We start from the raw sequence: 22857 nt of genomic DNA on the forward strand, positions 1-22857 counted from the left end.
AACTCACAAAGATTTGCCTGCTTCTGCTTCTCAAGTAGGCTTATTAAAGGCATGCACCACTACACCCTGTGTGTGTGTGTGGGAGTATGGATAGGCAAGCAAGCTAAAGTACACACAAAACAGTCACAGGACAACTTAGTGGAATTGGCTTTTTCTTTTCAACTTTATATAGATTATAGGTATCAAATTCAGATTTCCAGGCTTTCACAGTAAGAACTGATCCATCTTGCTGTAGCCAGAATATAGATAAATTTTATTAAAAGAAATAAAGTCAATATATATAGTCTAAGGCTTCAGATGGCTCAGCAGTTACTAGCACATACTGTTCACCAGGAAGACAGGAGTTTGGTTCCCAGAAACCACATTAGTTGGCTTACAACTGCTTTTAACTTCAGCTCTAGGGAATGCAAACCACTCATACCTCTATCAGCACCTGTGCTCAAAATAACACATAATTAAAATATATATCTTTATCAAAAATAATTAGTGTAGAGCCAACAAGACAACACATTGGCTAGAATAACTTGCCAATAAGTCTGACAATCCAATATTAATTCTCAGCATCAACACGGTAGAAAGAGAGAACCACTTCTTTCAGGTTGATCTTTAACTTGAATATAAGCACCAGGATATGTACATACAGACTACTTTTAAAATTTTCAAACATATTTTATGTTTGTGTATACGTGTGCACACATAAGTGAAAACGTGTGTGAAGGTCAGATGTGACTTACAGGAACTCCTTCCTGTTGCCAAACAGGTCCTAAGTGAAATTCTAGTCATTAGGCCTGGTGGAAGGTCTCTTTACTTTCTGTGTCATCTCATTGGCCCAAGAAAGATATTCCTGATATTGAAGAACTAAATTTAGGGATCTAAAATTTCAAGACTAAAGGCCTAGAGTATTCAGTGATATTTATTAGGTGGATAAAGTAAAATGGAATAAATTCCTTTCTGGATCTGAATATCCTTATCTATAAAATGGAAGCAATATTCGTGACACCTTATGTTGTATGCATATCATAGAAGGACTTATATCGTTGCCTGCAGGAGAGCATATACATGTCTGTGTTTCTTAAAATTTTTAATATTTTTAAAGATCCCTATATGACATTCAAGGATACATTTACATACAAATCCGAAATTCAAGAATGAGGTCTGACTTAGAGATATAAGCTTAAAATTAAAGCCTTCCTACTCATCCACTAGCTATTTGAATCAGATACAACAATTACAACAGTGACTTATAGTTACAGTCATAACTAGCAAATCCTTAGCTCCAGGTTTCTTCATTTATATTAGGTGTTATAACAGGTAATATTTTTATCTTCTACACTATTTCTCTCAGCACCACAAGTCTAAGGAAAGCATGGCCTCAATTGTCTTACCTACAGTATGATTTTCACTGAGAAAAGTAATGGTTTTAGAAACAAATAATCCAGAATTCCTTCTGTATTAAAGACTATAGTTTTCAAAATGTCTGATAGGGAGTGTCAGAAATGTGGAGCTGCTGGACTGCTTAAAGATGGCAGAGATGGAAGATAAACTGAAGAGGTGCCTGAGTCAGATAGGAGTAACAGAGAATCATCGCAATGATCAGCCAAGGGATTCCCACCAAAAGCACCGTGGACAATCCCATTAGCAAAGAGTATGCCAACCTCAAGCACAATTTTGTCATGAAGGCATGGAGCAGCATGGGTAAAACTAACCTGCAGAACGACATTATTTCCTTATAATTCATTACAAGAAAAATGAAATTATGATTACAACAGAAAAGGGCTATTTCCTTATTTGATGGTGATTTACAATCACAACAAATGAGACACTCTTAGCTTCCTGTGTCATTCCTTAATGTAATGACCCCCTCCCTCAGTAATAAATAATAGTGCCTGTCATATCAGTTGGAATATAAGAAACTGTGCAGCATAAGTGATCAAGGTCAAGTTGACAGTTCCATCCACTCCCCAACAGGAGTCTCTTACTGTTCCTATCAGTTCCTGGTAAAGCTTGGTTCTCACTTCCAGTTTTGAAGAGCTTATGAGAGTCCTTGTGATCTTGACATAGCTTTCTCACCCTTGGAAAATGCTGAGTTTTGTTTTTTATCTAAAATAATTGAATTATTTAAAGAAAAAGTCTGGAAAATTCCAGGTATACTCTCTTAAGCATTTGTTTAGTATTTTGGAGACTAAAGAGGTGGGGTCGGTTATTACGTTTCAAACCCAGAACTATAGGCTGAGATGCAAAGCAGCCTGGTCACCAGTCTTTCCCAGCATCCCTCAGGCCCTACATATTACAGGGTATGGCTGGCATACCCTGTCCCCTACCCTAACCTTTACAGCTAAAGGACTAGATTTTCCTTTCCCTAGACATTCTTCCCTATATAATACAGACATATTGGTTATGGGGCCCTTTTGTACCTTTTGGCCCCCTGGCTGCTGCACCTGGTTCCCCTCTCTCCCTTCGCCTCCTCCCTTCTCACATGGCCCAGTATATTCTGGTCCTGTCCACTCAGGACTCTCCCAAATAACACTGCCTTGACTATTCTCTCACACAGATCTGCAACACACTTTCGCCACCACCATACTAGAAGCAATCATGTCCTTTCCTTTCCTTTTTATTTCTTTTTTCCATTCATTTGGTACTCAAACCTCAGGAGTGGCTCAAATAAATTTCCTTTCTTAGAAACTCAGCTACACTGAACCAAGCTGCCGATCCGACTCACTTAAGGTATGTATGGATAATTTGGTTCTGTTGGCTTTTGTTACCCACCAAATTTGATTTTAGAGTCTGCCTCTTCAGCTACTTCTCTCTGCCATATCTCCTCTCCTACTCAGTAAGTTTCTTCTCTCCTTATTATGACCTTTTGGGCCACCGCCACAAGGGCATTCTCTTCCACATACCTTCTGGTTGTTCACCACATGGGCATATCTCTGCTCTGCCCTTTGGACTGCCCAGCATGTGGGCATACTCCCTGCAATGACTTTCAGGGCCCCATCATGTGGGCAATTCTACTTACTAAGATGTCTGTGCTTCTCCAGCTGCTTTTTTTTTCTACCTGCTTTAAACACTTCTCTCTTCTCTTCTACTGAGTGTCCATAAGGAGGTCCCTGCTTCATCTACTTTTACGAAGTAAGTCACACAGGTGTGCCAGGAAGCTTCCTCTCACCCTACCTGGCCCTCCATCATGTGAAAAGGGACACCTCTCTTCTGTAACTTGAGACATTTTCTCTGACAAGTTTTAATCTGCTTGATTGAAATTCTTGTTATCAAGACACCCACTCTGTTACCTAGTAGTTCGTAGAACTTTCTCATGTCCTGTTCAGCTCCGCCTCCTACATTCTCCTGGACTGTGACCCTTTCCTTGTCCCCTTTCCCTGGCAGGTATCTTTTCTATCACTCCTTGTTTAATCCTGGGCCCATACATTGCCAGTTCTGCTGCCTGCCCCCTAGAAGCTATGTGCTAAGTCCCTCAGATTCTAGATACCCTTGTGGGCTTCTGTGCTATTGGTGGACTTCCTGCTTGTTTCTCCTTGTCCCTTTTTGTGAGTCCTTTATATGATCCTTCTCCTTTTCTCCTTGTATTCAATTCCTTTCTTGGACTCAGAGGTTTTCTTAAAGCCTATGGCTTTCGGGAAACAACTTGAGTCCCCCTTTCTCTTTCTCCCTTCTTTTCTCCCACTCCATTCCTCTCAGTAAAACTCCCCATGTATGCTCTATCTGCATTGTAGCATGACGGCCGGCTTGTTGGGGTATCTGTCCCATCCAGTACCCCACAACCGGCAAGCCCCAAAGGAAAATCACACACAGGACTCCATAAAGTTATAAACTGATTGGCCCATTAGGTCAGGCTTCTTATTAGCCCTTATAACTTATGTTACCTTATTATCCTTATCTACATTAGCCACATGGGCTCAGTACCTTTCTCAGCTGAGCAAGTTACATGCTGCCTCTTCAGTGGTCTGCACAGGAGTGCTGGAACAAAGCTTCTGCTTCCAGAATACTCCCAGTCTCATTGCTCCACCCCTACTTCCTGTCTGGCTTTCCTGCCTATACTGCCTGCCTGGCCAATCAGCGTTTTATTAAAATACAGACAATTCTCCAACACCATTTCCCTCTTTTTTTTTAACAAAGGAAAATACCCATAGTCCATTTGTTGGGAATGTGGGCGTAGTATTTCAGGCTACTTCCTGCTGGTTGGGGGCGCTGATGATCTTATGGGGACCTAAAGAAAATTTAGAGCTATAATCAAGTCCTGACTGGAGTATCCTGTGAGTCTTGATCATCTCAGGCAGCAGATTTAAATCTGTTCTGGATGTAGAACTCTGCCATCTGGGCCATCTGTTCCTATCAGAGATTTCTCAGGTGGTCTTCCTTGGCCAAAGATGATTTTTCTTAACTCTGAATAAATCCAGAGCCTCTCATTTTCTGTGGAAACAAAAGCAAAATTTCTTCTCCAAAGTAGCATACCTTTTGACTTCAATTTTGAAGCAAAGGTATTTTCAAAATATCTATCTTGGATTAATTCAACATCATTTATAAGCAAATATCTTTTAGCAGCTGTTGCTCCTTCCTCAGCATTCAAACAATTCAAAGAGAGTATAATAGCACACAGTATCAAGATTCTCTTTGTATTTTCCATCTTTATGCAGCTTTATTTTAACCCCTATTTCTTTTATTTTTTCTTTTAACTTTTGGCTTTTTGAGACAGGTTCTCTGTATATATCTTTGTCCTGGAATAACTCTGTAGACCAGGCTGTCCTTGAACTCACAGAGATCCTCCTATCTCTGCCTCCCCAGTACTGGGATTAAAGGTGTATGCTACCACACCTGGAACTCATAGAGATCCCTCTGTCTCTGCATTCCAGGCATTGGGTTTAAAGGTGTGTGCTACCATACCTTAAAGTCACAGAGGTCAATCTACCTCTGCCCCTTGAAGTCACAAAGGTCAATATACCTTTGCCTCCCAGGCATTGGGATTAAAGGTGTGTACCACCACATCCTATGTCTCCCTTTTCTTCTTTTTTTTATTTTTAATGACTTTAACCTTTAGCCTGCATATATTTTTAACATACTGTAAACCAGTTAGAGGTTTTCTTCCTCTTTGAATCTCTCTTTACTGTATATCTCTCTTTTTCTGACAACATGAGTCTTTAAGGAGAGGACTAAAACTGTAGCTTTTACGGCTGGAATTAGCCCATTCCTTGGCTTTCCAGCCTCATGGCTGAGGTACTGACTGCAGCCATTTTTATTGCCACAACTCTATGGCGTTTCAAGGTCCCTGCCAGCAAGCAAGCTGCAACGTTCTGCTCACAGATCACTCAGTCATACTCAGTCATACTGCCTGCCTGAAACAGTCAGAGATATCCCTGGCAGGGCAGCCCAGAAAGACAGCACTTTAAAACAGCACAGCTTTTCTCCTGCTGAAAACCAAAAAGCATGCGTTCAGCTTTTCATCAACACCGTTTAAGTATTTCATGGCAGGACCTCTTTAAAAAGCTGCAGGATTTTGCAGCTAAAGCTGAGTCAGGAAGTCTCTCTTAGATGAGAGCACTTCCTTGCCTCTAGCAAGCAGAGCAGACCCGAGAAATTGCTGCTACCAAGAAAACATGCTTTACTCTATTCTTTCCTAAGCTTTCTCGGGTTTTCTGTGGATTCAGTTATCCACGTCTGGGTGTCATATGTAGTATGAGGGCCGGCTTGTTGGGGTATCTGTCCCATCCAGTACCCCACAACCGGCAAGCCCCAAAGGAAAATCACACACAGGACTCCATAAGGTTATAAACTGATTGGCCCATTAGGTCAGGCTTCTTATTAGCTCTTATAACTTATGTTACCTTATTATCCTTATCTACATTAGCCACATGGGCTCAGTACCTTTCTCAGCTGAGCAAGTTACATGCTGCCTCTTCAGTGGTCTGCACAGGAGTGCTGGAACAAAGCTTCTGCTTCCAGAATACTCCCAGTCTCATTGCTCCACCCCTACTTCCTGTCTGGCTTTCCTGCCTATACTGCCTGCCTGGCCAATCAGCGTTTTATTAAAATATGATTGACAGAATACAGACAATTCTCCCACACCACTGCATGGCATGTCTGTCTCTCACCCACTGCAAGTTTCCTTGGCATGCCAAGGTCCCTCTCCAGCCAAGGACCTTCTCCCAGCAAAACATATCATTGGTGCCATATGACTCTGCAGGCTCGCCTGGCATTTCCTCCTGTGCACCAGCAGTTAGGATCGCCAGAACTCTGTAACTTCCAACCTGGTCACTTTTCCAACTAAAGGATCCCTAAAGTCCTCCAATGAACACCAGAAGAATTGACAGCAATAACGGGCCCCTCCCCCATGTCTGGCCATTTTTCCATGAGTATTGGTCTCTCAACCGTAGTTTCTCACCTTTTGACTTTGCTCAAAAATGCAGTATTGGGCATCTATGATCTCCAGCATGAATCCATGGTACCTGTTTCTGTACTTGATGAACCACAAAAGCAAGCCTGTGGCTCTCTATACAGTCCTTATTCTCTGCAATGCTGGAGATTACAGGCTTTGGATCTTGCCTACCTCACTCATGAAAATTGTGCCCCCTCCCCCACATGGCTGCTTATCAGCACATGGCCACTTATTTGTACCCTACTTTTTGCCAGAGATCCGGCAATTGGAAGTTCATACCTCTATACTTTTTTTCCCCGTTCTCTTTGCTTGTCCTGTCTTCTTGCTCCTGACATGTGATCCAGCCAATCTGAGATCCTCTATCCCTCCTACCACTGTGACACTATCCTACCCAGGGTTTAGTGTGTCCTCCTTTACCACCTGGCTATGGGCTGGCCAGAGATGAACAGTGTCTGCTCAGGAATATTTTTTTTGTTTACTGTTTCATAGGTTTGAAAGAATGTATAAATAGTGTGGCTACATGTGTATGATTCTGAATGCCTGCGTCCTTTATGTGTGTCTTGTTAAGTTGTAACAGGAGAAGCGGGCCTGCTTCTTGTCATGGCTGCCCCGCTAGCTTACACCTGAAATAATCACACAGAAACTGTATTTATTTAAACACTGCCTGGACCATTAGTTCTACCCTCTTATTGGCTAACCCTCACATCTTGATTTAACCCATTTCTAATAATATGTATGTTACCACGAGGCTGTGGTTTATCAGGAAAGATTCAAGCATGTCTGACCTGGCAGTTCCATGGCAGCTCTCTCTCTGCCCTTCTTTCCAGCATTCAGTTCTGTCTACTCCACCTACCTAAGTGCTGCCCTATCAGAAGGTCAAGACAGTTTCTTTATTCAACCAATGAAAGCAAGTCAAATACAGAAGGACCTCCTACACCATTAAGTGGATATGATTTAAAATCTATAAGGTACCTTACAACATATAGGAAGGTGCCATATTGCCTAAGGACAAAACAGACAGATCAGATGCCCTAGTTGTCATTTTTATTAAGGGTACTAATTGTCTCATCTCTCACCTTTTACTTATGTCTTTGTCTCTAATTCCCTCTTACACTGACTCTGTTGCATGTGTCATGTCTATGCAGTGGCGTGCTTTGGCAGGACCTGCAAGAGCACCCACTTCACTCCATCCACCTGTTCAACCTGCAGCAGATTGACACTCTTCTACCTGCAACAACTGCTTTCTCGTTCACAGGAAGCTTTGATTCACCACTTTCTTTGCTACAAAGACCTGCTTTAAACTATCTATTCTCTCTCTGTAAATGCCCTATCTGTTTGCTACTATGTGCAAGTCAGAGATGGAGAAGCCAGTTTCCTCTTACTGAACACACACTGGTTCTTCCTTCTTATTTATTCAAACCCTATTTAATATATGTATTGTATGTGTATGTAATTTAGATTTAGCCATATATATGTGAATAGAATCTTTAACTCTGTATGTGTATATGCAACTTAAATTCATCTGGGTATATATGTTCATACAATTATTATTAAAATGTTTTAAGCAGCCATAATGAGCTCTTTTAAAGAATCTGAATGAGTTCTATTAAATGTGTTTCCTTCTAGACTAAAAAACATAAATTCAAATATTTTAAATTGTTATGTACTTTTAGATGATGATAAAAAAATATGGTTAGACCTGTTACAACATACTGTATATGTGATTTAACTCTGCTTTAAAATAAATTCTATGTAGTGATGAAAATTTAAGGATAGAAAGATCTATTTCAGATTAACAAAAGCTAACTGAGAGATTTACAGCACCCAGCACTTCCTGTAAGCTGTTTACAAGACCTTCACTATTGTCAGTTTTTAGTATTAAGCTTCTATTGCAAAAAGGAATTTTTCTTTACTTCTTTGTCCTTCACAAGCATAAATCTGACCTGCCAAGTTAAAACCAGTTACAGTCAAGCTTCAGGTCTCTGGTTAAATCATTCCCCCATCATCTCTCAGCTTGTTTCCTGCTCTCTAGGTAGATCCTATACTAATGTCATTGCAGTCATAACTTAGATATACCCAACAGACAGTGCTCAAATGCTCAGATATCTAGAGAATATGGCATTTAAAATGTTTAATTAAAAAGTCTTTTTGTAATAGAGAGACAGTATTTCCTAAAAGTCAAAACAGCAGAATAAAAATACCTTCAGAGACTGCAAAGTCAGTTCTTTGTCTCAGCCACAATTATAAGGCACTGACAATTTGGGGTGCGAGAGATGTGTCCCATCATAATCAGATATTCGATGGGCTTAGTGATAGCTTCTTCAGTAAGTCCAACAAGCTCTTTTTGCTTGTTGGTCGAGTACAACCTTTCCTTTCTGGTGAGGACATTCTCGAACAAGACACAGCACCTCCGTATGGATGAAATTAAGACCAGACCCTTTAGAAGCCCTGGCAGCTGCCACTCAGGCTAGGACCTTGGCCAACACCTGTGGCCACACCTGTACGGCTTTGTTCAAGCATCACATAGGCATTGACGGTCTCCAGGGTATGTGTGGACAGCTCATTCTTATCTTCCAGAACACGGATGCTCAGGATTCCAAGCAGTCTGGTTCCGTCCGATGACTGGAGGATGCCAAGCACTTTGGCATACACTCCAACTGGCAGTGGAATCACACACTGCTTGGCTGTCTGTCGAGCCAAGGGCTGCCTGGCCTCAATGACTTTGGCGGTCATGTCATTGATTTTGTATGTGAGGTACGGCAAAGCTCTCTTGGCCTCCATGATCATCCCCACGATAGAGACACAGTGAATTGCAAACCCCCTGATCTTAAACATATTATCAACCTCAACAGCAGTCAGCAATTGGCTTATGCAACAAGGCACAATGCTGTGAATGCTGGGCCTGACCAAAATGGTCGAGGAAAGCCCGAGGTCCTGAGCTCTAGCTTGCTCATGGCTGCTGCTAGCCCCACTAGCTGCATCAACACCAGAAAAGTTATCACTGCTCCCAAACCTGCCCTTACTCATCATCTTTTGAGGACTTGGTGAGGTTTGATGACACAACAAGGAGAGGAGAAGCTCGCTGGCCTTGTCTCGACTCTCGGAAGACAGTATCTCAGACCGCAGCAGCAACTATGACTGAATGCCATTGTTCAATGCTATGCCTTACAGTCACCCACACACTTTCTGAGCAGCGAATCAGCTACCAGAGGAGGCAGCTCCCGATTCTCCCGAGATTAGAGAGCTATCTTAGTGCGCTTTTTGTTGCCAAGCAGAATTTTCTGAGTGCGAAATATGCCAACTGCCCAGCAACTGTAATCCCTAAACTCGCGAGATTTGAGGCTAGAGAATCTTCGCGAGCTTGAAGCCCACCAGGTTTATAGAGTTCTAGGACAGGTCAGGCTAAGTAACACAGGGAGAACTTGCCTCAAAATGAGGAGAGGAGGAGGAGGAGGAGGAGGAGGAGGAGGAGGAGGAGGAGGAGGAGGAGGAGGAGGAGGAGAAGGAGGAAAAGGGAAGAAGATTGGTTGGCTCATGAAAAAGCAAAACCAAAAGCACCCTCAGTATGTAACATCAAGCACTATCTGATGTCTTTATAAATATGCATTTGACTAGGAAAAATATGTATTGGTCTCTCCATTATTGAATACCACAATTTGGAGTGGGGTTTATTTTTATTTCTGTATGTAAATCTGTACATATGTGCAGATGTGTGCCCAAATAGCAGAAGCCAAAATCAGGTGTGGGAACCCTCCAAGATGGGAGTTACTGGTGGTTGTGAGCCATTCAGAATTGGTGCTACAAACAGAACTGGTGTCCTTTGTAAGAGCACCAAACACTCTGTAACCAGTGAGCCATAGCTCCATCCCTGAATGCCTAAATTTTCATGGACTTTGTTTTTGTTTTGTTTTTGAGGGATTAGTTTAATGAGTTTTATACACTACTGCCTAGGCAGTCTTGGAACTACAGGTAATCTCACAGACTCATTTAATCATGGCTAAAAACACAGACAAGCATCGCCATAAAATGTTTATATCCATTTTCTTCCATCAGCTGTGCAATGGAACATGTTTGTGACTGTCAGTGTTTAAAATGAATGGGCACTGAAGCTCCTATTGATATTGGGAGGGGATTCTGGTTTCTATTCTCAGACAAGGCATATCCATGCTGGGTATGGTGGCTTAGAATTGAAGAAACCATTCTAGGAGAATTATCCCATACTCAAGCACAGTCTGGGTATTGTTGTGAGTTCCATTCTAGTCTGGTGTACAAAGGGAGATGGTACAAAATAAAAATTGATAAAGATCTCAAACATTTTAATGAGATTACTAAAACTTAAAAGCATACCATTTTAGAACGGGCAAGATGCAACCACTGAAAAATTCTTATAGCCCAAAGCATGTAACACCGTAACACTGTGCTTATTATGAAACTATAATTTTCCAATTTCTTCAAGTATAGTATGATTAAAAATAAATAATATATTGGAATTTATACCTAATTCCAGTTGAATGGCTGAGATGTCAGACCTCATTCTTGAAATTCAGATTTGTATGTAAAAGATATTGAATGTCATATAGGCATCTTTAAATATAGAGAAACACAAATATAATTATAGTTTCTTTATATAATCTATTTTAGTAAATTCTGAACTCAAAATGGTGATAATTTAGTATGTAGACTCCAGAATACTACAATATTATATTGAGAACTATTTTTTCAAAAAGTATTATTTTGGGTATTACTAATTTTAAGGCTTCTTACTTTCAATAAAGAATTATTCAAATCCATTGCTATCAAGGACCTGCCTCTTGATAAACATCTGGAAGACAGTTAAATGAATGTTTAAAATAGTAAGAAGTTTATTGTTAGTTTCTGTTTTTTATTGGAAAAAAGTAGTTTAGGCTATTTCATAGTTACAAAAATATATGTGGGTAGTCCATGGAAGACATAAAAATATGAAATAATATATACACTTATATATAATCACAAGTATAAAAGGAATTTTATATCAATGTAAATAATGTGTTTTGCAGGTAAATAATAATCATCTGGGTACACAAATAGACTAACAAGCAAATGCCAATATTTAACTTCTACATTTAACTCCTTCTCAAAAAGGAAATAAATATTCAACAATTATCTATATTTTTAAATAAAACATTATTAAATATCAGGTTAGTTAAGCATGTTTTTAAATATTTACAACCTGAAAATCAGATATTGCTCTTTTATTAGATGATAATATACTTCTGGACAGAAAAATCATGTGGTTAAAGTAGCATATCTGATTATACCAAATATCTACATAAAAAGCAAAATGTATGAATCCTATCAAAATGATAAGAACCACCTACCTGACAGGATTGCTGGTTAAGGAAACCCTCAGAGATTCCAGACAGTTGAGAAGTTTCTCATCTGAGATACCTGATCGCAATTCATGAACATATTCTTGTGAAGACAGGGTGCATTCATGCTTGCTGTTTTTCAGACCACCCTATAAAGCAAGCAGAAGATTCCACTTTAAACATGAATAAAAGGTTTCTTTTAAATCTTAAATGTAAAATAAAACATAGACTATAAAAATAACATTATGACATTTTACAACAAAGTTTGTTTTAATAGTCTTCTCACATAAACAATGTTGAGATCTCAAGCATTGAGTGCCGATTTAAAAAATAAAAGTAATTTTAATTACAAAAATAAAATTATATCAATAATTTACTTTGTGTGAGTATTATGGCCCCTCCCGCTTTTTAAAATATAAATAAATGTGACTCAGGGCCTTATACATGGTAGATAAATACTCTACCTCCATGTTAAATTCCCACATCAACGATTCCTCAAAGAACTGAGAGACAAGACTATTGTGTATGATACAACATTCTCCTCAGTCCCTTTAAAGGAAAGAAAGTTATACTAGCCGGTGTTCACAGCCTGAAAATAACACTGATGTGAATAGCAAGAAGGGCTATTGCCAGAGCAACTTAAACTTATGTTCCAATTATTAGGATTAATATTAACTGTTTCTCCTTAACTCATAAAATAAACATTGTTAAATCAGGTTATCAATTTTTAGTTGACAGTTAACATATTTATATTCACTTTTATGAACTGGAGAAGAGAAAATATAATACACAATATTATACATGTCCTAAATGTACTGAAAGATAACAGAATATCACTATATTATAAAAACATATGCAGTTATTAAACTACAAAACATACAGTCTCCAATTAGCATGTTAATTAATTGAATCATTCTAAAGGATTTAATTCCCAACTAGTCACCTGTTACGACCATGTTGTAGATCAATCTTTAAAAGTCATTGAATATGCTTATGAGATAGCAAGTAGGTTTTAGTTTAATTTTCAGTGTAAATGAAGATATTTCTAAAACTCATTATCTCATCACAGCTCCTTAGCTTTGTCACCTTGCTACAACCATATATACAGTTCATGGAAAAAGCTAAAATGGAAATATCAACATGTTCACCATCTTAATAAGTAATAGTTTCATTTTCCAGAGAAAGAAATCTTTTTGTTCTATTCTTAATTTTTTGAGACAGGATTTCTCTGTGTAGCTCATGCTGTTCTGGAACTTGCTCTATGGATTCAGTTGCCCTCAAACTCAGAGATCCACCTGTTTCTGACACTTGAATGCTGGGATTAACAGTGTGTGCCACCACTGCCCTTTGGCATAACTAATCTTAACTGCACAATTAGTATAATAAGATAAAAAATTTTTGAACTAAAATTATAGCTCAATTATCATTTTCTAAGTTCACATAAATTGTACTGACTGCTAAGAACCAAAGCAAGTTCTCCCTGTTCTGCTCTTCATTTGGACCTTGGGAGCTCAGTTCAGTGCTCCAATGTGGGTCTCTGTCTCTATCGCCATCCATCGCCCGATGAAGCTTCTATGATGATATGCAAGATATTCATCAGTGTGGCTATGCTCTAAGGCCAATTCAGGCACCCTCTCCTCTGCTGCCCAAGGAACAAGCTGGGGACATCTCCTTGGATAACTGGGAACCCCTCTAGAGTCAAGTCTCTTGCCAACCCTAAAATGGCTCCCTTAATTAAGATATCTAATTCCCTGCTCCCATATCCACCCTTCCTCCATCTCAATCATTCATTCCATTCTCCCAAGCTCTCCCCAATCCTCCCCTTCTCACTTCCCTCTCCCCATCTCCCCTTACCTCCACCCCAACCCCACACCCATGCTCCCAACTTCTGCCTGGCAATCTTGTCTACTTCCAGTATCCAGGAGGATAACTATGTGTTTTTCTTTGGGTTCACCTTCTTATTTAGGTTCTCTAGGACCACAAACTATAGGCCCAATGTCCTTTATTTATGGCTAGAATCCACTTATGAGTGAGTACATACCATATTCATCTTTTTTGGTCTGGGTTATCTCACTCAGTAAAGTGTTTTCTATTTCCATCCATTTGCATTCAAAATTCAAGATGCCATTGTTTTTTACCACTGAGTAAAACTCTAGTGTATATGTGCCACACCTTCTTTATCCATTCTTCTGTTGAGGGGCACCTAGGTTGTTTCCAGGTTCTGGCTATTACAAATAGTGCTGCTATGAACATAGTTGAACAAATGCTTTTGTAGTATGTTAGGGCATCTCTTGGGTATATTCCCAAGAATGGAATTGCTGGGTCCTTTGGTAGGTTGACTCCCAATTTCCTGAGAAACTGTCACACTGATTTCCAAAGTGGTTTCACAAGTTTGCATTCCCATCAACAGTGGATGAGTCCAGCATAAGCTATCATTGGTATTTTTGATTTTAGCTATTCTGACATGAGCAAGAAAGTCAGGATCACGAGGAGTACGTTCACCCTCTGAGATAGTGCAACTCATCTATAGGGAGCACACCAAGGCCTGCTGAACTGGGAGTGGGGAGGCAGGAGGGCAATGGCAGGAGGGCAGGAAGTGGAAATTTTGAGTGGTATTATATATAAAGCACTAAAAAAAAACATAAAAATACCCGCACAACATGTAATGGTCAACTAAAGTATGATGGTAGCTATGGGAATGGAAGTGGGGGGGGGGGGCTTGGACTTCCCAAAGGGCAGGGTTCCTGACCTCTCTCAAGAAGGGAGGGGGAGGGAGGAGGATGAGTGGGGGAGCAGGAGGGAATGGGAGCAGGGGAGGAAGTATAAATTTTTAAATGGAAAAATAAAATAAATAAATAAATAAAAATATGTTCTCAGGTTTTGTTGTCTTTTCCTTGATTTTCTTGCGAACAGGGCTCATTCTGTAGTATTGATTTACCGTGAAATTACTATGTAGCCAAGGCTGGCTTTAAATTTCTGACAGTCCCTCTGTTGCAGGCTCTCAAGCAGTTATGACTACAGGCATGATGCCACCTTGCTCAATTTTAGAAAATTTAAGTTACATCATTTAGATACCTGTTTGCTACAAGGAATGGAAACAAGCTAATGTGTAAGAAAGAAAAATCAACAGTTACAGAACAACGTTTTCACAATTAAGAGTACTTTGGAGTTTTAATCTAAATTCACATCTGAACACTACAAAAACATGATAGGCTTGACAAAGTTAGAATGATTCTTAAAAACAACTATTTTAATACTATCATTAAAGAAAAAACGAAACCAGCAGGGCATTGTGATGCACCTCATCCCAGTCCTTGGGAAAGAGAGGCAAGTGGGTCTGTGAGTTCAAAGTCAGTCTAGTTCACATAGTGAGTTCTAGGACAGCCAAAACTACACTATTTTTTAAAAAAAAAAAATTGAATCCAAGGAAGAGCCAACTGAGCATAATTAGTGTGGTTTCAGGACTAAAGCATAAATATTTTGAACTTCTGATACTTCATTTATCCTTTCTAGTCCACTTTCCCAATATTGAAAAACAATTGATACAACTGGTATTGAAGTCTGAAATCTGTATTTAAGAAACGTCAATGTGTGTGAGCATCTTCAGCATAATCACTATGACACAACATAATATTAAAATATAACTGAAACAAAACAGTGCAATAGATTAAACTAAATCTCACTGTACTTAATAGGCTGTAATACAAGAATGGTTTATCATTAACACCCTGTTCAGATACTGAACAAAGGCAACAACTAGATAATGGATGGATAATAACTGAAATTCTAATTAGTTGCTCTGTATGAGATTAATGAAAATTACCACTGTGCCCATTTGATCTTTAAAAAATAATGCAGACAAAGTTAGTAATTAGAGTACAACATGCTATTCCAAAGCTAGGTGAATAAAAAGCTTTCCTAATTTGAGGGCATTCCTTAATTTGAAAATCATTAGAATGTAGAAATAATATAAGCATGGTCTATATGACTATGCTTATATTGTTCTAAGACAGTACACAGAGAACTGAAAAGTATTTTAGGTAACATCCTCCCTTTACTATAAAATAAAACTGTAATATCAAAACTAGACAAGAAATATTTTTAAACGAACATTCTAAGGATGCAGTGGAAATAACCACTTCTGATATTGGTGACTTGGACCAATCTATTCCTTTCGTTTTTTAATGTAAAAATAGATGGACTTTTAACTTGAGAAAAGGCTTCAGAATTCTTATTTGTAAGCATCCCACTCTGTGGACACTGGATGGAACTAGTGATTCTATATACATCTTTCAGGTATAGTATGGACACAGAAAGAAATTACTATCAATCGTGCCACCTTTAGAAAGGGCAATATTATCTTGAAGAAAATAGGAATACCAATACTGCTTGTATTGGTTAAATTTTGTCAGTTTGATACAATGTGCAGTCACCTGAGAGAGAGAGAACCTCAAGTTAGGGAAACTTCCATGAAACTGCCCTGTAGGCCTGTCTGTCTGTGGGCATTTTCTTAATTGATGTGAAAGGACCAAGCTGACTGGAAGTGGCACATCCCCTGAATAGATAGTACTAGAAAGTGAACTGAGTAAGACATGGGCTGTAAGCCAGGAAAGCAGAATTCCTCTATGGCCTCTGCTTTGGTTCCGTCCCACAGGTTCCTGCCCTAACTTCCCCTTGTGACAGACTTTGATAGGGATATGTAAGCTGAGTAAACTCTTTCCTCTCCAAGGAGCTTTCCTTCAGTGTTTTATCAGAGCACAAAGACAAGAAACTAAGACACTGTGGTTGGCTATGTTTCATACAGAAGTCAAATTTCTTTGACTACTTTAACCTAGCGAGTTTCTTATCTATTATTGTAGTTCTCAAAAATACAATACTGCAAGTTAGCACATTTGGAATTATATCTACAAAGATTCCTGCATTATTGCTTATAGGATCCTATAACTTTAAAAATATAAACTGAAAACCCATTTCCTGTATCAGCTAAAGAAACACAAAATCAAATTGTCCTACACATATAAATCTAAGTATTCATTCCAATAATGAGGATGTGGTATCATTATAAATTTGACTGTATCACTGAACATTTATATATATTCTATTGATATGAGAAAATATCTCTATTGAAAAGTGATTTTTTATAATATATTCTAATTATGGTTCCCCTTCTTCCAACTCCTACCAGCTCATCACCACCATCCTACTCACCCAAAATACCTCCCAAAAGAAAAGTAATAAACTTACCTAATTAACTCATCAAACAAATATATAAAAGGATTCTTAATTACAGCATTTAAAATAATATTAAATATAAGTATTTGGTTTTTCTAATAGCCTTAGTCTATATAACTTTAATGAATTAAATACACTGTGCATTAAAGTCTTTTAATTGTATGGGACATATAGAGGATAATATACTGCATAATATCCTTAAGGTCTATATCAAAAATCTGTAAAAAAAAATTACGATCATGCAATAACATTATAAGGTGCCACTTCTCACTGCAGTAAACACTGTTTTCAATTAAGGTATTATAGTGGGTGAAATATGCAAAGTAAGAAATTATATAACAAATTCTAAGGCAAGAGAGCATTAAAAGCTTCTTGCAGCAGTGTGAAAACATAATAATTAATCAGTTTTTCAGACCATTTTTTTCTCAAAAGTATTTTACTAATTTTATTAAAATGTTATAAATTTAAATGTTTAATAAAAGAAAATATAACTATATTGTTTCCTCTGGAATTATTCACTGAAGCATTAAATATATGAAATATCTATTAAGAATTTTATAACAAAATTGTAGAGATAAGGGTATCAGAAAATAAATACTTAGATCATTCCATGGGCCCATGTACTATGAAAAATAATATGTACACCAAGAAACTATTAACATATATTTAACCAAGATCATGGATATATATGTGTCTGCATATATTTTATCAAAACAAATACTCAAGACTTGATAATAAAAGCAAATTTTTACACTTAATAATGTGCAGTTTTAGTCACAATGGGTAATAACCAATCAATTGGATTTTTTTCTTTGGTATCTAGCAATAAATGGGAAGGCTGTTCTATACTTAAAACTTACCCATGATCAGGTTATAAAACTACTCTCAAGCACTTATTGTGAACAATGAGCATATACTTGAACAATATCAAGTAAATCTTTCAAGCTATAAGATATGTCTACAATTTTTATAAGCTCTTATCACCACTCATATTACTTGAAGGAAAAAAGTAAAACCATTGTGCCTATCTTTAAACTAACAGAAGCCCTTGAAATATAGCAGACAATGAAATGTAAACAGACAAGAAAATAATCCAAGGGTTCCTAATCCAGGCAGTGTGCAAATTGTAAAATGGAAAAATAACAGCTTTATTTCCAGAAAACTTCACATTAAGTTTAGTGCTTTTTGTTATTATGAATGTGGACAAAAAACTACAGTGGCAGTAAAACAGTACATCCAACTTAGTCATCTACAGATAGTTTTCCACTATACTAAACACAACAAATTTGTGGGGGTATAATTTATGCTCATTACATACAACCTGCCACGCTCTTCTGTTATTTGACAAACACCACAAGAAGTATACTATTTCTTGATCTGTATACTATTTTAAAGTATGCATGCAGTTCTAAGAAATAATTCACAGAAATCTCTTACTTTTTCCAACTGTAGAATCCTGCAAAGAAACGTTCTAATCACAGTAGCAATATTGATACTGACAATAACGCAAATATCTTATTTATAGTGTCCTAATTTTGAACACATTTACTTGTATGTGTAGTATATGTGTTCTGTATGAATATAGTTGTATACAATACTATCACCAGTAGATTAATATAGTAACATTCAGGCAGCTCCATTCCCACAAGGGTCCGTCATGTTGCCCTTTCTTACCTACATCCATTACCCTGTCTGAAAGCCACTAATCTGCTTAACATTTTCTATAATTTTTACTTCTTAATGTTACATAAATGTATTAAATTATACCCAATGTATACATTTGAGGTGACCTTTGTTATGCATCATAGTGCCTTGGAGATTTACACCAAATAATGCATAAATCAATAGTATACATTTATTGGTAAGCAACATTTAACAGTATGGCTATTGCTATAGTTTATTTAACTATTTACCTACTGAAGAACAATTTTAGTGATTAGGCATAAACCTCATAGGAATCTCCATATACAGGTTACTAAATGAAAATGTTATATAAGGTCCTAGTATATTTCAATTTTTGAAAATATTTCAATAACATATCTTAGAGTAATTGTTTGTTTTGCTTTTCACTCATATATATTTGATGTTTGGCAATTCAATACATGATTCTAAGATGGTATGCAAAGACTTACCAGTGTTCTCAAGAGGCCTAGAGTACAAGACAACTTTAAAAGCCTAATGGTGGCCTGCTTCTTGTATTTTTAGTTATATTACATTTATTCTACTCACTATTGTGAGAAAGGAGGATATGCCTCTATATAAATAGCTACTTTTAAAAAAAATAGGACAGATTCAATCAATTATACTCCACTAGTTAAAAACAGGAAAAAATATGAAAACTTTATCAACATTTATTATATAGAGGCAAATCTATGAAGAAATGTACGTTTAATGGCTTCACTGTATGCTTTAGCATTTTACAGATCCAACTGCAACACTAACTTTAGACAATAAAACAAAGCCAGTTTAATAATGCTGTTGTTAATTACAAATGTTTCCTGCAGCCTAAATAAAAGTTACATTTTAAGTAAGTAATGAAGCTATAAATTAGAAAAGAAATAAAGAAAAATGCCTTCCATGAAATAAGAAGTAATCCCATTATTCCTAACGTCTAACTTTCCAAGCATTTGAGTAAGTGCTATCTGTCAAATTGATTGCGTTTAATATTATTCAGTTCCTTGCCTAACTGCTGATAGGTAGTAAAGCATCAACAAAGCATGTAAAGGATGAGTAAATGAAGAGAACTGAGGGACCTGACTGACTGATGTGAAAAATAAATGTAGACATGCCTTTGGCACTAACTGAGAAAGACTTAGTCATCAATGGTATCTTACATGCTTATAGCACAAAGAGCTTTCACCAAATGAAATGGAGCATTTCATTTGAGTCTAAAAACTAGGGAAGATATTGCTTCAAAAATGCTTCTGACACAGTATTCTTGGGGGAACAAGATTATTTAAAGTGGAGTATTATAACAAAGGGAGGGAGCAAAAGCTTGCTCGCTATTCTTTACAAGGCTCGTAAGGGTAAAGAACAGTGAGGAAACTTAGCCTTGTGAAACTGGTCAGTTTGTCACTTGAATCCTGGACCTTAGGTTCATTTTCTACAAGATGAAAATAATATGGTGTCTATCTGTAGGCTTGTGAGAGTAAAATAACAATCTTCGTAAAGAAGAATGTCTGACTGTTCTAGTTTGCATTTCTGTTGCTGTGATAAAACACCCTTAACAAAAGTAACTTGGGAAGGAAAAAAAAAGGCTTCCTTTCCATCTTACAACAGTCAGATTACACTACATCATAGAGGGAAGTAAGGGCAAGAAATCAAAGCAGGATCTTTATCCAGAAACCACAGAGGCCACTGTTAACTGCCTTCTTTTCTAATTATGCTGGGCTGTGTCCTTCTATAGCTCTCCCACGTCAATCACCTCTCAAGACACACTTAACAGTAGTAGCCAAAGGGCAACCTGAGCCAGGCTGATTTTCCCTCTGCCTGACTGACTCTGGGGTGTTTCAAGTGGACAATAAAAATTAACCACGGCACTGGTATATGGTAATTATTTAATTAATATGTACTTATAGGGCATCTTATTTTGTTGTTAATTTCATAACTTCATGAATGCCCAGACAATTATCTTGTGAAAAAGTATTGGTGGCGTAAGGTTATTAGCTTCTGGTCATTATTTGTTTTTGAAGCAGAGGTAGGATTCTAATCTTCCTGAAATATTCAGAAATGGACCTGTAACACAGGTAAGAGATTAAAAGTATATTTTCAGAGTCTAAAGGAATCCTTGACTGACTGAGGAGAGAATACTCAAAAGAGAGAGCTTACTGAGAAAATCTGTCTTCTGTTCTCCTAACAATGAGGGCATTTGCATATTTATATTCTGCTGAAGATTCCTACCAGCAAAGCAATTCTAATGTTAAATAAAATAAAATTTTAAGCACAATGAGCTACACGATCTCAAATGCCCAGCTATTTTGAATGTGTGATTCATAGCAGGCTATCATATGTATAGCAGAATAGAAATTTTGGATTTTTTGTGAAATGAGTTGACTACCTTACTCTCTACTCATGCATTGATAATGTAGGATTCTACTGTCTTCATGTAACAACAGCATGAACACAAAGCATCTGATATTGGACATAGAGGGCCCATTTTGTATTAGAATATTACCATTAAGCATGTAATATATTCTCAGATCTGGCAAACAGTGAAAAGCTGACACCCAATAATGTCATAGCAGAGTTCACATTCTGCTATGTAATGAGTAGAAAGAAGATTATCATAATAGGTGGCAAAGTATAAGACCTTGATGAATCATGAAGCTATTTGAGGGGAAAATTTCAAAGACTAATAAATGCTATTCACTTAAAGCAAACTAAGCTCTTTTGGTCAGTAGTTAACCACCGAGATACAAAGAATCAAACACAGTATGTTTGGAGACTTGCTAGTACATCAATGAGACTGGAACTTGGGGCTAATAACTCTCCACCTAGAATTCTTGAGAGTTTAAGGGTTTCTGCTGTTGGTAAGGTAATCTTAGAACTCCACAGTTTCATTTCTTAAAATGACCGCATTAAGCATAAACTAAGTTACTTACTACTTGGCTAACCATCTTCTAACCAAGTACAGCCACCACCTGATTTCTGCCTTTATATCTAAGATCATATTTTTGCTGGGAAGTGAAACATTCAACACTGAATCCTGGTGAAATAACCTTAGTATGAAAAAGTATTTGTACCAAAATAAACACCAAATGACATCACCACATGTTGCCTGTACTCATTAGAATTTAACTGCAGATCAGACAGGAAACACAGGTGGCACCGCTGGGTCATCTTATGTGGCACTGTAGGCACAGAGAGTCCAAAAATGTCTGTCTTGCAGTCTGATCACATCATGAAGGACAATTTAAAGTCAGAAAATCATTTAGCACTTCAAAGTGGGTTAATTTAAATTTTATTGGCTTTCTTATTTATTTCTTTATTTAAAGAATGACTGTTTAGTTGTTAAGGACCAATGTGTTCATGTGATAAAAGTACCACAGTTAGAAGAAAAAAAGAATCAATAAAGACACAGTACAATTTCATCTATGTAAGTGGGCTGGAGTGCTGGACCTATAAAGACAGAAAAACCAACATGTTCACCTGTTCTCCAAGGTGAGGCAGCCTTGTGATGTGCTAACGCCATCTGCATGTCGTACATCAGCAAACTGGGGCTAGGAAAAGCCAAGCAAGGCTACAGTACAGACAAGTAGGAGAAACTGAAATTAGATCTCAGGTCTATCTAACTATAAGGCCTGTGTGATTAAGCATGTAATACTCTTCTTCCTTCATAGTAATAATAAATTGGTGTTGCAAAGAACCAAGAGACAAAATGTACAACCTGAGACACCAATTCAGCATTTACTTTTGGTCCTCACTTTTTTTATTGATTTTTTTTTTTGAGCTCTACATTTTTTTCTGGCCCTCACTTTTAAGAAGAACTGGTGGAGGGCGATAATATCAGACTGCGCAACAACCTGATCAAGTGAAACAAATGGGTGACAGAATAGCAGTTCTAGCAGTTCTCCTGCTTCATGCCTTTAAATAAAAATCAACTAACAACTGTCCACAGGCAAAACCCCTACAGGGAATGACTTGGAAGCAGGACTGTAACACTCCATTGCACCATAGAATAAAGTCATGCTCCAACCCTAAAAGATGAGGTTAACTTTCTATCCCTTTTACCTAGACTATTACATACACAAAGTCCCTGTGAACTCATGGTTTCCAATTAGGAAGGAAGATCTGAATGGGGATGTTTAACTTTCCCATGACTATAGGAGCCTTTCTACTCATCTTAAAGAATTCAACAACAACCCCCAAAAAACTCAAATCATTACAAAGAAAACA

General features: G+C 37.7%; 1 protein-coding gene and 1 pseudogene across 3 annotated transcripts in view; both read right to left on the bottom strand.

The window, feature by feature from the left end:
- Diaph2 (diaphanous related formin 2) overlaps positions 1-22857 on the bottom strand; it is a 727907-nt gene that overhangs the window by 547345 nt on the left and 157705 nt on the right. For all 3 annotated transcript variants that reach the window (XM_087903154.1, XM_087903153.1, XM_087903155.1), the window contains one exon: positions 11740-11879. In XM_087903154.1, coding sequence (XP_087759280.1) covers positions 11740-11879 — 140 coding nt within the window. The remainder of the gene's footprint in view (positions 1-11739; positions 11880-22857) is intronic.
- On the bottom strand, positions 7405-9877 carry LOC148117347 (replication protein A 30 kDa subunit-like; annotated as a pseudogene).

Source organism: Myodes glareolus, chromosome X, assembly GCF_982192425.1.
Source record: "Myodes glareolus chromosome X, mMyoGla1.1, whole genome shotgun sequence".
Lineage (NCBI taxonomy): Eukaryota > Metazoa > Chordata > Mammalia > Rodentia > Cricetidae > Myodes > Myodes glareolus.